The sequence below is a fragment of the Gossypium arboreum genome, chromosome 7, assembly GCF_025698485.1.
Source record: "Gossypium arboreum isolate Shixiya-1 chromosome 7, ASM2569848v2, whole genome shotgun sequence".
Taxonomy (NCBI): Eukaryota; Viridiplantae; Streptophyta; class Magnoliopsida; order Malvales; family Malvaceae; genus Gossypium; species Gossypium arboreum.
In genome coordinates, this window is record NC_069076.1 from 62962143 (window position 1) to 62981634 (window position 19492).

At 32.1% G+C, this 19492-nt stretch overlaps 1 protein-coding gene across 1 annotated transcript; it reads left to right on the forward strand.

Moving 5' to 3' along the window:
- The first annotated feature begins 15631 nt into the window (after positions 1–15631).
- LOC108456227 (xyloglucan galactosyltransferase MUR3) lies at positions 15632–18404 on the forward strand. Its single transcript, XM_053030901.1, has 2 exons — positions 15632–15906; positions 16239–18404. Exon 2 carries the CDS (start codon positions 16310–16312, stop codon positions 18047–18049), a length of 1740 nt encoding a protein of 579 aa, XP_052886861.1. The 5' UTR covers positions 15632–15906; positions 16239–16309; the 3' UTR covers positions 18050–18404.
- Positions 18405–19492: the final 1088 nt, after the last annotated feature.

The window sequence follows — 19492 nt, forward strand, 5'->3', positions numbered from 1 at the left end:
CAAATTCTCCAAGTCTTCATTTTCTGGATAGGATATCCTTTATGAATTTGACGTAGTTTGGCATTTGCTCAAGTGCTTCAACCAATGGGATGTTTATATGAAGTTGCTTGAGTACATCTAGGAACTTCTTGAATTGAATCTCCTGCTTCTGTTTTTGAAGTCTTTGAAGGTAGGGTGGTGGTGGTTTCTTTACTGGAACTGGTTGATTCGTCTTTTGTGGCAATTCTGCATTTAACTGAGTTATTAGTTGATCAGAATTAGTTGGTTCTAAAATTACCTTGTCGGGTTTTGCAGAATTAACTCGGTTCGATTCAATTGGACTACTTTTTCATAATTAATTAATCATAATTTATTAAACCAAATTAAATTGGATATAAATTAAAATTAATTATATTATGAATAAATACATATAATTTTGGACCGTCTTAGGCTGAAATTTAGTTCGCCTCAATACTTCAAATTGCTTCTCGGTTTTGTGCTTCTAGCAGTGTCTGCTGAGCCACTTTTCGCCCTTTATGCAAATCTGTCGAAAATAACCTAAATTCATAAAAATTAATTATTTTTTAACAAGAATTTAACCAAATTCGCATGAATTTAAGTTAAATGGTATGAAAAAGTGTGTAAATTTTTAAGTTTCCAACGAAACATAAGCACGAGCAACATCCCTTTGATTTGAAGAAGCCCAACAATTTGACAGATTTAGATTTTGGTTTTAAATTTTTTGTTTCAACATTAGTATTTTGATTTTTACTTCTTATATGATGATTTTATGTATTTGTACTCATTTCATTCCTTTATTTACATATAACTGTTACGTTATGTTTGGGACACAACAGAGTAATTACGTAAATGTGTAATTATACATGTTTCACTAATATAGTGTAATTACATTGTAATTTCTTATGTCATGTATGGTAGTATAAATTATAATTAAATTTATTATAAATTCTAAAAAAATATTAATTATTATAAAATTATCAATAATACTTAAGAAAAAAATTCTCCAAACAAGCATTACAGCAAAACAGGCTTTTAGCAGCGTTTTTTTGGGCCTATAGCGGCGCTTATGTGGAAAATCGCCGCTATAGAACATGACCTTTAGCGGTATTTATGGGGAAAGAGCCAATAAAGGTCTTGTTTTTTAGTGGCGTTTGTAAAAAAAAATGCCACTAACTTTAGCATATTTCTAACATCCCATTTTCATTCATATACAACCCGAAATGTCAACATAATTTCCTGTAACATCAAATCCAACCAAAAACTGCAAATATAAATGATATTTCAAATCCAACGAAAGATATATGATCTAAATTAATAAATGAAATAACAAAATATTCTTACAATAATATTAAAAGTATATTCTTACAATAAGAAAACAAACATCTAAGATGACGGGTTTCAGGATCTTGAAACATCTTCATCATATTCAAGTCAGAATGAGTCGTCATATTTTTGCTTTGCTCTGTTTCCCTCGTTGCTGTCTCTGCTTTAAGTTGTAGCTGGAGTTCTTCATATTTTCTTTGAGCCTCTACTTCTCTCGATGCTGCCTCCGCTTTAAGTTGAGCAATTTGCTCAACTGTGCTCGCTTGCATCTAAGCCATCTAGTCTCTTAACCTCTGAACTTCAGCTTGAACCTGACTCCCTGAAGGCATGTATTGCTGCGAGCTGGATCCAAAATATTGGGTTGCATTAACAAAAGATCCTTGAAATCAAACCCGACCATACCTTTCAGGATCTAAAACTTCAGTAATAATTCGATTATCAATGTCGTCAATATTAATAGAACTATCACGCGAAGCAATCGCTTCGTACTCTACCTTTTTATCCTTTAGTTTCTCCTAATAAATCAATCAAAAAGTTAGAAACAAAATATATAATAAAACAAATGCAACATAACTTAACATTATTTGCATTACAAACGACAAATTAAACCATTATAATTAAACATGATAAATATTTAAAATAATTCAAATTTTATTAAGTAAATATACCATAATTTCTGTAACTTCAGTAGTCATAGGAGATCCATCTTTCTTTCTATGTGTAATGTTAAAAAACTGAAGGCGTCCAACTTTTTGACCAAACGACAGTTCCTACAATATAGTAGTAAAAATATTATTTAATAGAAAGTAATTAATATTTGACACAATTAATAAATTCAAAATACCTCGGCCTCAACTACGCAAGCAAAACTTTTCGACCCAGCTGTGTGCATGAATTTTTGTTTTTGCCTACTTGTAGTTCCAACTCACTCACAATCCTACATTATGAAATTATTATTACGTATATAGTAAATACTATAAATCAAAATAATTATAAGAGTTTGGAAATACGTAATACCTCTCATTTCTTTCAATTCCAAAATCTAACTGCATCTTCCCATTGGTACCTCAGCATTCCCGGTAGGACATTTCACAATTTCTCTTCGAGGCTTATATTTATCTTAAAATATTACTTCTTTAAAGCACTTTTATAGTCTCTCCATTTTTTCTCCTAATGCCTTCTTCACATAATTATTCAATACCTCTAAAGCAAATCTCTCATGTAAAAAACACAAGTTTAGAAAGTAAATATAAATGAAACTTAAACCAAAGTATTATAAATTACATTCACGTTATTACCTTAATATTATCGAGAGCTTGATTTTTGTTCCTATCAGGCATAGATGCCATGGCTCGTAGTTGATAGCAACGATTGGCATTTCGTGCTATAATGCCCAAGTATCCTGCTAAAAGTCGAGCTTCTAATCCAATAGGCTGGTCAAGACTGTTTCTAACTACTTTGACACCATCGACAGAATTTAACTCGTATAAATATTTTAGTAGCGTACGTCCTCGAGTTTTGCGCATCCTACCACTTTCAGCTGAAAAATGGTATATTATAATATAAGAATTTGAAACAGAAATCAATAATAAAAGTTAACACGCATGTAAATTAAAGTTAACATTACTTTGAATTTCTGCAGGTTCGTCAACTGTATTCAGAACATTCGAAGATCCAATAGCAATCTATTGTTCACTATTTGTTTCTTCCGAATTTGGAGGATTTTGAACAATACTTAGATCTCGCAATCTTTTTTTAGGCATTTTATCTGCAATACACATAAAATAGTTGAAATTTTAGTACAAATTACAACAATAATAGTACATATAAAATAGTTGAAATATTTAACAAGATCAAGATTGAAATTATAATATTACATATAATTAAAAAAATCGTAAAATCTTACTACATCATAATTCGTAAATATCTTCATCCACATCCTGGTGAACCCATTGAAATTGTGTACTAGTACTAGGGATATTTTCACTTAAGTTTTGTTCTGGAAAAGGAAATTTTTTTGATCTTTCGTCGATATCATCTCTATTTCCATTGCCCAAGTCAAACAAGTCTCTAGGGGTGTTACGGAGTACAACGTACCAACCCTCATCAATTGGATCTTTCGAGTAAAAAACTTGTTTCACTTGAGAAGAAAATACATATGACTCGTCTATCAATTGTTGTCCAGTGTGAATTAATCGAGAGAAGTTCACCATTGTAAAACCAAATTGATCTTTTTTTAATTCCGCGAGCGGTATTAATGTAATAGCCCGATTTTAGCTAAATCAGAATAGTAGTTTCAGAACCACAAATATGATGTCAAAAAATTATTTTAATATTATTTTGGGTGTTTATAGCATGTGAATATGTGTGCGCAAAAATTTCGTGAAATAATTTTAGCGTTTGAGTGCTTAATTTGATGAAAGGACTAAATCGCGTAAAATACAAAAGTAGCATGCTATAAGTTAAAAGTGTCTATTTGCTATGGTTTATTAAACCAAAGGTCCTTATAATGTTATTAGACCATTGATAGTGGGAATGGACATAAATGGGCATATGTTAGGTGATTTTATAATTGTTTCATTAAGGTTAAATGTGTAATTTAATTTATTAAGGTAATTAAATTATAAATTAAAAAAAAGTTAACATATCATCTTCATTCATCTTTGTTAACCAAAATTTAGAAAAGAAAACAAGGGTTTAAAGCTTTCATGCATTCGACACCTTGGTAGCTAGATTAAGGTATGTTCTTTGTTCGATTTTTGATGATTTTTACGTTTTTGAGATCGTTGCTTAGTAATCTAGGTAGCTCATACCCTAATTTTTGAATTTGTTGATGAATTTTTGAGTTTCCATTGATGATAGCTTGATTTTTTTGAATGTTGATGATGGAAAATGAATTTTTGTTGATAGACTAATATGTTTTGTTAAGTGATTTTTAGAGAAAATAAAAATTAGGGATTAAATTGTGAAAAGATGAAAATATGGAGTTGAAATGTGAAATAAATGTGAAATATGGGCTACTAAGGGTACTATATTAATTTTGCACACATGGGTTTAAATTGAATTGTGTGAATTTTGTGTTTATTTAAATAAGGACTAAATTGTAAGAAATGTGAAAGTTTAAGGTCAAAGTGAAAATTTGCTTAAATATGTGTTTTTGGACTGAATTGAATGAATCAATGAACAAATTAATTAATTTTGAATTCATATAGATCCTGAAAGAAAAAAATCGGATTTAGATCAGGGGAAATCGAATGTTATTGAATAGTCGACCTGATACATCAATCCCTAATACGAGGTAAGTTCATATGCAAATAAATACCTTTAAATTGATTTATAAATGTTTATTTGTCATTGAATTGCTATGAATGTTGAACGAGCAAATATGAGCAAGAATCCACGAAGTTACGATATTCGAAAGTCCCGTACGAACCTTAGGAATAGTATAGGATACAAATGTCATAACATTAGGATTACCGAGATGTTATTACATGTAAGACCATGTCTGGGACATTGGCATCATTATATGATTTCATATAAGACCCTGTCTGAGATAGTGGCATCGATATGTGATAACATGTAAGACCATATCTAGGATATGGCATTGTACGAGCTTTATGTGATTTTTGAGTATTCTTAACGATTTCGAACGGTTCAACAGGAAAAGTCAAGTCTAAAAAGAATGTGTGAAAAAGTTAAGTGACTCAGGTACGTACGAGATTCATACGAGCTTTAAAAAGGGAAGTAATTGATGAATTCAACTGTGATATTGAATATATGTATAATGAGAAAGGTTTGTGAACTTATAAATGCTTACTCATAGTTTTCCTATTAATGGAAATGATGTTGATGCATGTGGTAATTTATTTTTATATGGCTTACTAAGCTTTTAAAGCTTACTTTGAGTGTTCTTTCCCTGTTTTATAGATTATCAAAGCTAGCTCGGACATCAAGGATCATCAGGAACCGTCATCACACCATGGACTACTTGTTGGTACTATTGGATGCTTGTAAATATGGTATATGGCATGTATAGGCTAGTAAGTTGATGATAAGTTTTGAGTTATGATTTTAGCAATGTGTGTTGGCTTGTGAAATGATGTAAATGTTGGTGCGTATGGCCATTTAAATTGGTTTGATTTTGAGATGATGAAATGGTATGTTTTGAAGCATGAAATAGATGATAAAATGATGAAGAAATGCAATTTGGAAGTTATGTAAGTTTGATAATTTTGGCATATTGATTTGGTATGTTTTGGCTATGAATTTGAGTAGTTAAGAGGATGGTTTATAAATGACATGAAATGTGTATGAAAGAGCATGTTTTGGTTCCCTATTAATGTATTGAATTGGTACAAATGTTGTAGTTTAGGTATGCTTTGAAAGGGTGAGAAATGTGGCTTCAAGCAACCTATTTTCACTCTACACGGCTGAGCACACGTGCGTGTGGCTCGACCGTGTGTGACACATGGCCTTGGAGCACTAAATGTAACACCCTCTACCCGTATCCATTGCAGGAATAGGTACAAGGCAATACCGGAGTTTATTGAACATTTTTAGATAATTCTGAGTCATTTATTATTCATATTTTGAAAATAATCATAACGTCTCTCTATTGGGCCCTTGAAGCCCCAAACATACATTAAAAACCAACCGGAATTAAATCGGGATCATAAAAAAATTTCGCAAAATCTTAAATATTTTCATCTAAGTACTTATCATTTCAATGCTTCTTATAATTAAACATGTTACCATTTAATCAATAGCTTGACACTTGCCTAAGCGTCAAACAACATCATTGTTAGTATACTTGCACATATTTCATATAAATTCAACATTGATATACTTATTTTCTCGACATGTCATGACATGTACATATATGATTATCTTTGATATGTTGATACAAGGAAATTATGTAAGTAAAGACAATTTGTGTCCCCTAGGGTAGCCCTTAGAAGTAAGTCAGTATACCCTACAGGTTTGGCACGGCTTAGACACACGAGCGTGTCTATTAGCCGTGTGTCACACACGGGCTGGTACATGGGTGTGTGGCCAACCGTGTGACCCAAGTCAGTAACCCCTCAAGTTTTCCCTTGGACGTGTCTCCGGCCGTATGGTACAAGTCAGTATGTATGCCCTGTTTTCACACGGCCTGTGACACGGACGTGTCTAGTGGTCGTGAGAGGCAAACGGCCTGTTCACACGGGCGTGTGATTTCTGTAAGTATGAAAATTTTATAAGTGTCATAAAGTTTTCAAATGTTATTGGTTTAGTCCCGAACCTCTTTCAAGCATGTTTTAAGGTCTTGTAGAGCCTTATAAGGGACAATGTAATTATATTTGATTTATGTTTATGTGATAATAGATTTATGTGTGAGAAATGTATGATTTATGTTGTTGTTTGGTAATACCTTGTAACCCTATTTCGAAAACGGATTCGGGTTAGGGGTGTTACAATTAACATCAGCCCAATCACATTGAAATAAGACAACCTTCCATTTGCTATAGTAATCCAACTCAATAATGTCAGTAAGAAGTCCGTAATACTCCACATTTCCCTCAACAGGATTACTGTCCCTAGCACTAGCATAACCTGTAATTGAAGAATTAACAACTATTCCACAATTTTGAGTCCTCTTCAATCTTTCGCGAGATTTTGTAAAACCTAAATCCATTGATGATGAAGGCACAATATCTTTTTACTACTCTATTCGGACCTTGGGACAGCCATTTAACTTTGTCATTGACGTCCTTTCCACTCCAAACCTATTGAATCGAAAGTAAATTGATTAATTATAAATATTATAAGAAAACATTATTATTTTTCAATGAAAGCTTCAGTTGCATACTGTTTTCCCTAACCATTCATGAAAAGATTCTGTGAATAACTTATGAGTCTTTCGATGTTGTAATATTTGGGAGCATGAACGAGATCTCAAGACTTGTTTGTACTCGCTATGTTAAAAAGTGGATTACTTGGTTAGAAGATAAACAAATTAAAAAGATAAATATTTATCAAATTGTAAAACCTACTTGCGTAATGGTTCAATTGAATCGTGGTGAAAAAGAACATATCGATGTGCTTGTACCCAAAATCTATCATCTAAGTGTGCAATTTCAGCTTTACCAATTGGTTTTCCATAACTTCGAAATAAATAAGCTTTGGCTAAGTTATGATTAATGAGCCCAACATTTCTACTTGGTCTATTCAGTCTTGTTTCAACATCTTCTAAATATCTAGAATAGAAAGTCATACACTCCTCTGCCAAGTAAACTTCAGCAATTGATCCTTCTAGATAATGTTTATTACGACAATAAGACTTCAATTCGCATAGGAACCTAAACACGATATACAACATTATGAAAAGTTGTAACTAAAGGTATATTCATGAATGAATGAAAACTTTACAAATAAATTAGCACCTTTTTATAGGATACATCCACCGATAGAAAACCGGTCCACCAAGTTTTGCTTCATGAGGGAGATGGATTAGCAAGTGCACCATAATAGTGAAGAAGGAAGGTGGAAAGATCTTCTCCAAATTGCATAAAGTCAAGGCGGCTCGATCTTGTACTTTCTCAAGTTCTTCAACATTCAAAACTTTGCCACAAATAGCTTTCATATATTGGATAGTTCAATTATACAAGACGTCACATTTTTTGACATACAACACCATAAAGCAACTAGCAGTAAATCTTGCATCAAGATGTGATAATCATGTGATTTTAGGGAATATAGTCTTCGATCTTTAAGACTCACACATCGAGATATATTTGATGCATACGCATCTAGGACCTTTATTTCCAGTGGCGTCGGCAGAGAAAAGAGTCGAAGATTTTCCTTTTGAAGCGGCTGCGGAGAGAAGAGGCGAAGAATTTCCAGCCAAAAATTAGGCTCAAACAAGAAATAAAGGGATTTAGGAAATTGGGGATTTTGATTAGAAAGGGATTGAGAAGTTGGGAAATTAGGGAAATGAAATCGGGGAAATCTAACTTGAGGAAAACTAAAGAAATTCGAGGCTAACTAAATGACGTTGTTTAAGTTAGTTTAATTAAAATTTGCAGCGTTTATTAAAAGCGCCATTAACGCAGCTAAAAACGGCAACGTTTTGCAAACTCTTAAAACATATTCGCAGCGTTTTTTGTGAAAACACCACTAACACATATCCTTTTGCGGCTTTTTAGTAAAAACGCCACTAAAAACACAGAAAAAAAAGACAACATTTTGCAAACTCTTAAAACATATTCGCGACGTTTTTTTGTGAAAATGCCACTAATGCATATCCTTTTTCGGGGTTTTAGTAAAAACGCCACTAAAAACACAGATAAAAATGGCAACATTTTGCAAACTCGTAAAACATATTCGCGGTGTTTTTTGTGAAAACGCCACTAACGCATATCCTTTTGTGGCGTTTTAGTAAAAATGCCACTAAAAACGCAAATAAAAACGACAATGTTTTGCAAACTCTTAAAACATATTCGTGGCGTTTTTTTTTTTTTGAAAACGACACTAACGCATATACTTTTGTGGCGTTTTAGTAAAAACGCCACTAAAAGCGCAGGTAAAAACGACAACGTTTTGCAATCTTTTAATACATATTCGCGGTGTTTGGACTAAAAACACCACTATTGTCCAACTTTTTGCGGCGTTTGAAGCCAAAAACACACTATTGCTCAACTTAATTAAAATTCGATTCACGTTATACCGTAATCTAGATATGAGCCAACTTTTAATGCCCAAGCTAACAAGTAAAATGACAGAATAATATGATTGATAAGACACTGATTATTTGATGACTCAAGTAAAACGTTTTAAAAGAACTAAATTAGATTGCTAACCATAATTTAATAGAGATAATTATGAATTTTGAAAAATAATTTTCATAAACCTAAAATAAACTTGAAATATATGTTGAATTGAAAAGGAAAATTAATATTTTGATATATTAGTCTTCCATTTTCCAAATGCATCATTTTTCCATTTCACTCTTTTTTTTCCTCTTTTATTGTTTGTGTTTTGGTTTTTTTTACATTAATATCTATATATATACACATCAATATCCATATGAAATTTAGTTTTTAGTGTTTAAGGTTTTAGAGTTTATGGTTTATGGTTTATGGTTTTATGGTTTAGGCTTTAAGGTTTAGTGTTTATTATTTAATGTTTAGTGTTTATGGTTTATGGTTTAAGGTTTAGAGTTTTAGGGTTTAAGGTTTAGAGAAAGTCATATAGCATCGATTTTAAATAGTTTAGTTATCAACTTGTAACTTTTCATAATTAAGTAACTAAAATGAAACTTTCCGAGAGCTAAGTGAATGGTGTAGTTTATATTTTTTATAAAGTCGGTTTCAAATATCAAAATAAAATCTAATTCAAAATAAAAATAAGATAAAAATATAAAAATTAAATCGAATCAAATTGAAACAATTGTCGGTTACCCTACATGAAACAAATATTCAACCTTGACATTCTCTTCTTATAAGTCATTGTGACCTCTGACCTGTTGGCTAATAGCAAGTGCATTACACCAATAATATTTTTTCTACTTGTTTATTAAAACCATATATATATTTGTCTTACAAAATGAATCCCAATCCAAAGCTTATGAATCTGCCATTAGATTCATATTCGCGGAGTTTGACCAAAAACGTTATTATTGCTCAATGTTTTACGGCATTTGGACAAAAAACGTCACTATTGTTCAACTTTTTACGGCGTTTGGACCAAAAACACTACTATTGCTTACCTTTTGCAGCATTTTTCTCATAAACGCCGCTATTGCTTGATTTATTGCGGCGTTTTTCTTTTAGCGCCACTAATATATAACTTTTGCAGCATTTTTTGTTCAAACGCAACTAAAAACACCGCTCAAGTCCTATTTTCCTGTAGTGAAGTAACAAAATCTAAAATCAAATCATCTTATATAATATGTTAGTCCAAAAATTATTCCCCAATACGATTACCAATGAAGTTAACAAGAAAAATAAGTATCCAATGCAATTTTATATAATTACTCTAGCATTTCATATTTGTTAGATTAATTTCTCTAACATTAAACATATACTCTTTGTCATCATTAACGGGTCCTTGACCAAGTATAAATAATTAATAATAAATACTTTATAATTTAGTTAAATCTAGTATAAATAACTTGTAATATATTCTTTAGTAGGTCAAATATATAAGAAATTATCTATTGTCAATAAAATTTCTAGATTATTTTAACAATATCAGTAAAATAATATGTAATTATATTTTAAAACTAAAATATATATATTCTAAAATTAAAATATTATTATTACATAAAATAATTTTAAAACTTAAATAATGTATGGACATGTTATAAAAACCATAAAGTGATTAGATTTGAGTATAATTACTTACATAGTTACTTTAATTCTCACCTCCTCTCTAGAATTGACTTCCTTGATCTCTTAATGATGGTATTACCATGATTTTGGACCAATTCTTGTGTACAGGCTTTTATATATATATATATATATATATATATAACTTTGATTTAAACCTAAGCATTCTTGAAAAAGTTAAATATCCGACCAATAGGCCATAACTTAAAGAGTTCTATGTATGGGCTCAATGATACATTTAGCCCATTGTTGGATAATGGTGTGAAGGTGTGGGAAGTTCCAAGTAGAAGGAACTGCCCTATAAGGAAAGGAGTATCGTATTAGTTGGTTCATCTTTGGATTTGAATATAATGAACATTTCAAAAAGTTGTGGAGGGCCAAGACCCCTTAGCTCCCTTGGCAGTCTATGTCGTCGGCATGTAGTTGTGAATGAGTTTTATAAGATTATTTAAGTGTCTGCTATAGTTGCTTATATCATTTCACATAAATTGCAGCTGAAATGCTCCTACTTTAACATGTGACCTCTATGGAACGATGCATAAGACATATGTAGTGCAATCATAAGAATATATACCTTAAGTACGTAACACCATCACACAAGCACCTACTGTTCCTGATGAGCTTGAACGTAAGGTAAGTGAGAATAACAGTAATAAACTGGCTAAACTCATCAGTTGAAGTGTGACTAGCTCATCAGCAATGCTTCTTGGTGTAATTAAACCTAAAGTTCCCTGCAGGCTGTGCTTATATGTATGACATGATCCCTGAATGGCCTTAATGTGTTATAGATTAATGTGTATGACTTGGTCCATGAAAAAGTCAAATCCAGAATCTTAGTCTTAATTGTATTTGGCCTTCATTCGATTTCCTTAAGGACAAGAAAGACCAAGAGTTTGCACAATTCTAATTTCGACAAAAAAAGGTGATTTTGGAGTTGCAAGATTTAATGAACTTTAGATGATTGATTGATCAAATTTGACAAGTCTTGACTTTTTATGGGGCATATAAGGAATAAGTGGCATCATAGGTTTGCAAGGAGGCCAGAAACAAGAAAAGAATAATAATATGCAGAAGCAATGAGTAAATACGTAGTTTGCCCTTTCAATTTGTCAAAGTATTTAATTAGTATTTAATTTTTTTTTTATCTAGTTGACACGTGAATTTGTATTCTGTTATTTAGGTTGACAGCTCCATACTAACACTGTTAATTTGTGCTAACATGACACTGATGGCCAATCCTAGAATGACACGTAGTAGCCTCTCAATACAAGTTCAAATATCAACTAAAATACTTTTGGACAAATTCAAAGAAAAACTACATATTAACTTGTTTGAGTATTATTGGAGGAATGTATGATTGTGACAAATATTCATTGATTTTTCCTTTAAAAGATGATCCTTGGTGTTAAAAGGAAATCATCTTTTAATTGTTTGAGTGGCAAGTCTTGTCTTGTTAAGAAGAATCCATCTTGGGGTTGATTTCCTCTAAAATGATCAAATCCATGAAATTGTGGCGCCCAAATGATTCTTAGATCCCTTTCTTTTAAATTTTTGTGTCGACATTCGTTGGTTTTTCTCATCCCGATGCAAGCATGGAACATTATCTTTATCTTGTAGTTGCCAAAAAGTGAAAACACACAATTCATAGCGCAAGCAAAACAAAAGCATTGAAAACCAACTCTGAATCTCTTATTATTATCAATCCACAAACAAAGCTACCAGCAAAAACACAATCAAACAATGTCAACAACAAGAGGCGGGACTAGTCCAGGAATCAGCTTAGGGTCAATGAATCGCATTAACTTGGATGGGAGCAATGTGGGGGCAACATGTTTCATCCGTCGCGGCATCTTGAATGACCCACCGGAAGGTTGTTGCTGCATCATGTATAGCAACAGCAACGTTCAAGGGAGCAACAGTAGTGTACTGCTGGGGAGTAACATAAGGATCAAGAATTCAGGGGTTCATCTGTATTTTGGGGACTTGAAGTTAGGGGAAGAACCACGATCAACGAGCAGGAGAGCAGCCGAGTTTGGTACCATTGTGTTGCTTCCACTCCTTTTATTTTTGTGCCTATTATCTTCATTGCTAATGCGGTGGTAGCAATCCGGAATTTGGGACTGTCTCCTTACTGCTATGTTTTTCAAATTGTATCATATCATATATGATATTTGAAATCTTCATATCTAAATATGTAATAATTGAAATAAATAAATAAATGTTAAAATAATCTTATTTAACTTTCCTAAATTTTCTGCAATCAAGGTAAATTTCTTTTAAGCTGCGGAATTCAATTATATATTTCTACGATGATATAACTTCATTATTTTAATAACTTCTATATTTATAACTTTTAAAAAATAAATTAAACTTTTATCATTTTAAGGGCTAAAATATAATTTTATCGTTATTAATTTAAACTTTTATAAATTATATAATAAAAACTAAATGAAAATATTTTCATCTCCACCCAATACCATGTAACTTCCATTGTTATGTTTCAAAGCAAACCAGAAACCTTGGCTTCCCTACCCTGCCTCTACCTATCTTCCATCCATGTTGTATTGGTAGCTAGACACCACCAGGATTGCATTTATGTCTACATACATATATTTTATCTATATCATTATTTAAGTTCTTGATTGAATACGTGCCCGATCAATGAAATTATGAAAATATTTTTAATAATTAAAATAAGTTATATTATTCATCAATAAAATATTAACTTTAAGGCTAAACCAAAATATTATTTTAACATAATATTTACATTTTAATTGTATTTTATACACTTTATTATCTCCATCAATTGTTAATTGAGTTGGTGTCACAAGTCAACTCGACATTAACTTACAGTTTATTACTACACCATGCTTTTAAATTTTATTTTACTCGTAATTTAATCTATTTTTATTTTAGTACCGTATATATTTTATGTAGTAATATTAATAATTAATTTCAAACCACACATTTCATAATTTATTGTATTTATTTTAAATATACATCTATATTCTAAATATATAATTTCCATATACATACATGTGTGATCGATTTATAGTAATATATAATGAAAGAACCGTTGTCATGTGTATTTGTTGAACTTTTGTTCCCAACTTTCAAATTATATTATATAATTTGAATGTCATCGAAAAACATTGAAAAAAAGAGTATAAATATGTATAAAAATATTATAATATTGATTTATTTTGTTATATTTAGAGTTTATATGCATGAAGATGTCAAATTACTTAGAAATTTGTTTAAGGAGGAAACTTATTATTTATTATTTAATGCTACCCACCACCTAACAATAAATCTAAAACTAACCCAATATACCTTTGATGGAACACAACACACATTGCTTCCATGTTTGCACTTTAATATGTTCTTTGTTTTTTTCAACATTGCTTTGCCTCTTGCCCCCCACATTTATTCAACAATCAATGCTTTCTTCTTATTATTATTAAAAATGATTAATGTTAATTATGGAAGTTAGGTGAGATGATAAGGGTTTCTCTTACCTTAACCAATAGTCGAAGATTCGATTCTTGCCTTGAGTATAGAGTAGCTTTAAAACTCATGGTTGACATCTATCCCTTAATAGACTTACAGAATATGGAGGATTAGTACCATTTTTGAATGTTTTAAAAAAAAAAAGATAAATGTTTTAATTAAAAGAAGGCTAAATACCATTTTTGACCCTATACTTTAATGAAAATTTTACTTTGGTCATTTATTATTATTTCAATCACTTTGCTCTTTTTACTTTCATTTTGTCACTCAAGTTAGCTTTTTAATAGTTTCCATTTAAATAAATTAAACAAACCACTGACATGCTAACATGTATAAAAATGAAAAATTTTACTTGAAAATTAAAAAATATATCATTAAAAATCCAAAAAATCATAAAAATTTTTAAAAAAATCATAATCTATTTTTGAAAATTATAAAAAAATATCCAACTTATATACCCAACTTAGATCTATTTTTATTTAAATGAGGTTTGCTATGTTTTGTCAAACTCATGGCATGAGTGAAAGGAAAAAAAATTATATTTATAAAAAATAGTGAATAATTAAATCATAGGTTGAGTGATAAGGTATTTATAAGTAAGTATTCTTTTAAGGTTGGGTTCAATCTTTAAAGATATTATGTTTAGTTGTTTTATTTAAGTATTTTATATAAAAATAATAAAATATAAAAATATTATTAAAATTGATTTTTAAGTAGTGTCTTTGATTGAATTGGCATCGTGATATTAACTCAATCAAACACATTATATAAGAATAGATATACGAAAATGAACAAAATCACATTCATCTTTTAAGAAGTGAAAGACAAAAGCATCACTGGATTAATATTCAAATTCTAAAAACCCTTGATACATGCTTTGTCTCATTCCACTTCGCCATGGATGTTAAAATTCAAATATCACTATCATCTTCATAGATGTCGGTTATATTCATAACCATCTCACCACATCTCACTCAATTTAATATTTGTTAGTTATTTTAATAATTTCAGTATGTATTTGACATATAAATATGATGTATGAGTTGTACCACAAAACATTGAAAAATAATTTAGGGTTTAGTGTTTAAAGTATAATATAATATTTTATTATATTTTTCATAAATGAATTTTATCTAATTATTACTCTAAATTTGATTATCCTAAATATTGTCTTAACCAAATTAAAAGCTTCAACATTAATTAGAAAAGTGCTGAATCATATGTGAGGTTAAGAAGTAAATTTGAGAAATGTCCAATTTTTTCCATCAAATTTTGCAATTTCCAATTTCCAATTTCCAATTTCAATGCCCAGCGCTAGAGAAAAGAAATGAAGTTTTCTATATTTGGTCCCACCTTCACTCCAATTACATGCTCCCACGTGGCCCAGCTAGTACGGTATTGAGTTGTCTTTGTATTCTCATTTTCCTGGTAAAATGAAACCGCTCATTTCCTTTCCTCATTTTCCATGCAAACGTAATTTCAGGAATTTGACAGCGTTCCATATTTTGAACACGTCATCACATGGTCCCACGTGGCGAGATCCCATCGGCTACCGACAACAGACAAACAGTTCTACGGCGCACACTGCTAATTTGTACCGCAACACCCCCTCTTCTATATCATTACATTAAATACGCGCTCTCCATTTTCACTTCTCTTTTCCAGCTCCAAATTCCAGTCAAAATATTTTCCAGGAAAATTCCCAGTAAGTCTATTTTTTTTCTCCGAATCCGAGTTTTTCATTTCAATTTAGTTGATAAATTTTAGCCAATAGATCCGTTAGCAGATCACTTTTCGCGATAATCTCTCATTTTTGGTATGTCCTGATTCTTGCTAATAAATCTATCTGTATTCTCTACTCGTTAATTTCCATCTCAATAGCATTTTCTTATTTGGTCAGTTATAAATTTCTAGCCTTTTTTTTTCCCGTTTTGGATCTGTGGTCCAAGCTTAGGGCTTACTGTAACTTACATTTTAAACTGATAATTGAGATTTAGGGTCATAGGGTTTTCTAATTTTCTCCTTTTCATTTAGTAGTTTTGAATCGGGTGGGAAAGTTAGGTGTCTTTTATGCGGGGATCTGTTGATTAGTTTGCTATTGAACTCTGATGAGACGCCGCCCAGTGACGCTGGGTCCTTTAGAAGCGATGGAGAAGGGTTCCCCTAAGAATCAACAAACCCGGCTCTGTTTCTTAGCCTCTTTATCAGCCTTTTTCTGGATTTTGCTTTTGTATTTCCATTTTGTGGTTCTAGGAAGTAGCCCTACAGTTGAGGAGTCGATTACATTACAACCAGTCAAATTAGAATCTCCTTTGGTTAATGTTGAGTCCGTTCCTTCTCCGGTGACCGATACCCGTGTAGAGAAGGAGAAGCTTGCTCCTGTGAAACCTGTTCAGGATACAGCTGGTGAAAAGGTGGTGCCTTACCCGTTTATGAGAGCTTTGAGGACGGTGGAAAATAAGAGCGATCCATGTGGTGGAAGGTATATTTATGTGCATAAACTTCCTCCAAGGTTTAACGAGGATATGCTTAAGGAGTGTAGGAGTTTGAGCCTTTGGACTAATATGTGTAAATTTACTAGTAATAAAGGGCTTGGTCCCCCGCTTGAGAATGTTGAAGGGGTGTTTGAGAATACCGGGTGGTATGCCACGAATCAGTTTGCGGTGGATGTGATATTCAGTAATCGTATGAAGCAGTATGAGTGCTTGACCAATGATTCCTCGATCGCAGCCGCAATATTTGTACCATTTTATGCTGGCTTTGATATTGCAAGGTATCTTTGGGGATATAATATCTCAACAAGGGATGCTGCTTCGCTAGATTTGGTTGATTGGCTGATGAAGAGGCCTGAGTGGGGTATAATGGGAGGGAAGGATCATTTTCTCGTGGCTGGTAGAATTACCTGGGATTTCAGGAGATTGAGTGATGAAGAATCTGATTGGGGTAATAAGCTTCTGTTTCTACCTGCTGCAAGGAATATGTCAATGCTTGTTGTTGAGTCAAGCCCTTGGAATGCAAATGATTTTGGGATTCCATATCCAACCTACTTCCATCCTGCGAAGGATGAGGAAGTGTTTGTCTGGCAAGATCGGATGAGAAAATTGGAGAGGAAGTGGCTATTCTCTTTTGCAGGTGCACCTCGTCCTGGCAATCCAAAGTCAATAAGGGGGCAGATTATCGATCAGTGTAGGAATTCAAAGGTGTGCAAGTTGTTGGAATGTGATTTTGGGGAGAGCAAATGTCATTCACCAAGCAGCATAATGCAGATGTTCCAGAGCTCCCTCTTCTGCCTACAACCTCAAGGAGATTCATATACGAGGCGATCTGCTTTTGACTCAATGTTGGCTGGTTGTATTCCTGTCTTCTTCCATCCTGGCTCGGCATACACACAGTACACTTGGCATCTTCCCAAAAATTTTACCACCTATTCAGTGTTCATCCCAGAAGATGATATCCGTAAAAGGAATGTTAGCATAGAGGAGAGGCTCAGTCAAATTTCTCCTGAGCAAGTGAAGATCATGAGAGAGACAGTCATAAATCTCATTCCTAGGCTGATATATGCAGATCCTCGCTCTAAACTGGAGACTCTTCAAGATGCTTTTGATGTCGCCGTACAGGCAGTCATTGACAAAGTAACAAGGTTGAGGAGGAACATTATCCAAGGTCGTACTGAATATGATAACTTTGTGGAAGAAAATAGTTGGAAATATGACTTGTTAGATGAAGGACAGCGAGAGGTTGGAGCTCATGAATGGGATCCTTTCTTCTCAAAACCAAAGGATGAGCAGAGAGATCAATCTGCAGAAGCTGCGAAAAATTCTTGGAAGAATGAGCAGAGAGAGCAATGATAACTAGAAGTTGATGAAGCAGTATAGAAACTCAACCAAAGCTGTAATGCAATCTCCAGAGTCTCAAAACAAGATTTCCTGTTTTGAGTTGGGTGGTTTACAGGTATAACCTTGTAAGGGCCTTCTTGTGCATCAACTATAGATATTACCCACTAAGCATCTTAGGCCAGAGGTTTAAAACATCTATACATAATCTCTGCACCAAACAACAGTTAATATAAAAATTTCTGCTTTTGGGCTATGTATTTGGGTTAGTGATTCTTTTTGATGTTTGTTATGATAGCTGAGATGTTGTCCGTTTGTCTGCTTAGATGTTACAGTATTATCAATGCATACAAGAAATAATAACTAATAACCAGTTTTTGATTCATTGTGGGGATTCAGGAATTGGCTTTTTATGTACATTGAACCATTTATATCGATTACTTTTTGAGCATTGGGTTTCTTCTTCTTTGTGGAACATCTTGCTTTGCTTCAGCATGCAAGCATTCATTAAATGGTTATTAGTTATAGTAGTGCACCTTGTATTTTGTCTGGGTTTTCAAACTTTGAGCCTGTTCTTGTCATTCATTTATGTTCAGGGTTTAGTGTTTGTTTAAGAAGTTTGTCCAACAGTCATATGATAGACAGGCTTGTATTACATACATGTGGTAATTGGATATGATTAACCCCTAGGAAGGAAGTGCGTCAAAGCTGGTAATTGGATTTTGGAGCCAGCAAATGCACATATGGGCTTCGGCCCCAAAAAATACTATGGAGGTTGTATTGAATTGTATTTTTTTACTAGGTAAATTAATCTTTATATATTAAATTAAAGAATAAATTTATTATATCTGTTAAAAGTTTCATTCATCTCTATTATTAAAAGAACTGATATAGCTAATAGATCAATTAAACAGTAAAATTTTTATCTCTATTATTAAAAGAACATATATAGCTAATAGATCAATTAAACAGTAAAATTTTTAGTAATAAAATTGGTCTAATTTTCTATTAAAACTGAATTTCTATTATTAAAACCAGTTTTACTGTTTAATTAGAAATTGATAGAGGTAATAGATCAATTAAACATAAAGTGCACATTAAAATTTTACTATTAAAATTGACCATGTGTAATTTATGTTGTAGAGATCAATTTTTATAGTAAAATTTATTTAATAAAAGAATTAACTTATTTTTTATTCAATGTACATGAATTAAATTACTATTTTTAGGATAAAACAGTAAAATGTAATTCAATTTTTAATATAAAATTTTCATGATGCTTTTATCTAAAAAGTAGATGCTAAGTTATAAAAGATCAGACATTAAAAGGACCCCAGAGAAAACTCTTATAGAGGGTGGTTCTCAAATTGTCGAAGAGCATATGGTTGTTGAGAATGCTAGGAGTGATAAGTAGCTTAGCGGAATTAAGGTTATTACATCAATTGCTGCGGCGAAGAT